Source organism: Aplysia californica, unplaced genomic scaffold (assembly GCF_000002075.1).
Source record: "Aplysia californica isolate F4 #8 unplaced genomic scaffold, AplCal3.0 scaffold00364, whole genome shotgun sequence".
Classification (NCBI taxonomy): Eukaryota; Metazoa; Mollusca; class Gastropoda; order Aplysiida; family Aplysiidae; genus Aplysia; species Aplysia californica.
Genome location: NW_004797634.1, coordinates 285,905 through 288,117, shown reverse-complemented (window position 1 = coordinate 288,117; position 2,213 = coordinate 285,905). Strand labels below are relative to the sequence as shown.

The following is a 2,213-nucleotide window of genomic DNA, read 5'->3' as shown; positions in this document are numbered from 1 at the left end:
AGATCATTATCAAAAACCAGGCTTAGGTGTTTCACTTTACTACTACGGGAGGTCGTATCACAGCAAACTTACCAACCCCCCAAATTCACTTTGCTTTTTTTTCAGGCTAGGGAATCATGATTTTGAGCATTTTGACAATGAAATGCTTATTTTGGAACTCACTGGGATTTCAGCCGGTAAAAAAAACCCCCAAAAAAGTTCTGAACACAAATAAAATTCAATCAACGAACGCTAATTCATTTCCGATTCCGATACTCGCTTGAGAAAAACAAGAGGTATCGGCAAACTGCTCGAGTTTTCTCAGCTCACGATGAGTACTCGAATTACGTGGAATCGGGCAACACTGACAAATTCCAGGCCTTCCACAAGGAGAGGCAGAGAGACCGGGGACAAGTTTTAAGATCCGAGTGGGGCTCGACAGCGGGTTTCGAGAAATTGCGATCTCGCTTACCGGAAAATCAAAAGATTCATATTTGATCGTTTTGACATGTATTTGCGTACTGCTAACAGTTTTGCGCACCAGAATACGCAATTGTGTACAGGTTGGCAAGTCTGTTACATGCCAGCACATTTGGTAAATGTCTTAGTTTCAGTCAGAGTTTCACGCCATTTTCAACACAAACAGGTCAGAAAAGTGACAAAGATTAGAGGTATCACTTGAGAGTAACATACAAAGAGAAGAAAGAGGAGAGATAAGGACGATAGATGTTTGATAAGAAAGAAGGAGAGATAAGGATGATAGAAGTTTGATAGGAAAGAAGGAGGAAAGATAAAGACGATAGATGTTTGATAAGAAAGAAGGAGAGAAAAGGATGATAGATGTTTGATAAGAAAGAAGGAGGAAAGATAAGGATGATAGACGTTTGATAAGAAAGAAGTAGCAGACCACACCAGAGCAGCGAGGAAAGATAAGGATGATCGATGTTTGATAAGAAAGAAAGAGCCGATCCCAGCAGAGCAGCCTCCAGCCACCCACACACACACACACACGGTACCTGTGACATGAAGAGCTCCAGCCTGTCATAGTCGGCCATTTCCTTGAGCCGAGCAAACGTGAGCGAGCCGTCCACCCCACAGTCGTAGACCATCATCTCCATGGTGATCAGCTCGTCCAATAGCTCGCTCAGATTCTGAAACACACACGTCGGAGCAGAGGAAGATAGGACCAACTCTAACATTTTAAAAAACCTCAACTAACAGAAGCATTTCTTCTGAATAATTATTTACATAAGCACCATCCCACATCATCACTTATCACCACCACCACCGTCATTTCTAAAATCATCATTGCTTTAAAATCCTTCACAAACATCTGTAATCATCTTGAACATCTATATGTAACAGTTATATGTTACAACAATTAAGTATATAATACACTATTGGGCACTATCATACGCACATTTTTCTACTAATCAGATGGCGTCAATATCATAGAAATGGGCAAAGGAATAAAAAAAAAAATAAAATTTTTAACATTCTGAAACACCACCCCCGCTCAGTTCAGTTGAAGTTTGACGATTTTCTTTTCGTAAAATAACTGACAAAATGGCCTCAATGTTGGGTACCTTCCACAGCTTCAGTGTCCTTGGAAACTGAAAATTTACAATTTGAGCCTTTGGTCAATGTTTTTCAGTAAAATACTCACAGAAATGCGTCTTTAATTGGACATAGTAAGTTCTGAGCCCACAGAAAACCCAATAAAAATTGCCAAAATCTCTCGCTCTCTCTCTCTCTCTCTCCCCTCTCTCTCTCCCCCCCTCCCCTCTCACCTCTTGCCAAAAAAGTCGGCTGTCAGCCTAATTGATTTCATTTTTCTTAATGAGCGCCTGATTTCCCCACGATGCACCATAAATATGCACAACACATTCTCACGAATAAGTAGCACAATGTGAAACATTGGCAGGAATATACATCCAACAAGCTTACAGTTTCAGTTTAGAAAATAGAAACTCACCTCAATATTTCTCCCTTCCACTCCCCCTCCTCCCCCCCCCCTTTATCACCTCAACATCTCTCTCTCTCTCTCTCTCTCTCTCTCTCTCTCTCTCTCTCACTCACTCACTCACTCTCTCTCTCTTCCCTCCCTCCCAACTCACCTTCACAACTCTCTCTCTCACCCTCCCCCCCTCCCTCCCTTCCCACTCACCTACACAACTCTCTCTCTCTCACCCTCCCTCCCTCCCCACTCACCTACACAACTCTCTCTCTCTCTC

General features: G+C 42.3%; 1 protein-coding gene across 1 annotated transcript in view; it reads right to left on the bottom strand.

The window, feature by feature from the left end:
• LOC101864470 (neuroblastoma-amplified sequence) overlaps positions 1–2,213 on the bottom strand; it is a gene marked incomplete in the record, with an annotated part of 104,153 nt that overhangs the window by 59,418 nt on the left and 42,522 nt on the right. The window contains 1 exon segment of the mRNA XM_013085297.2: positions 996–1,130. Coding sequence (XP_012940751.1) covers positions 996–1,130 — 135 coding nt within the window.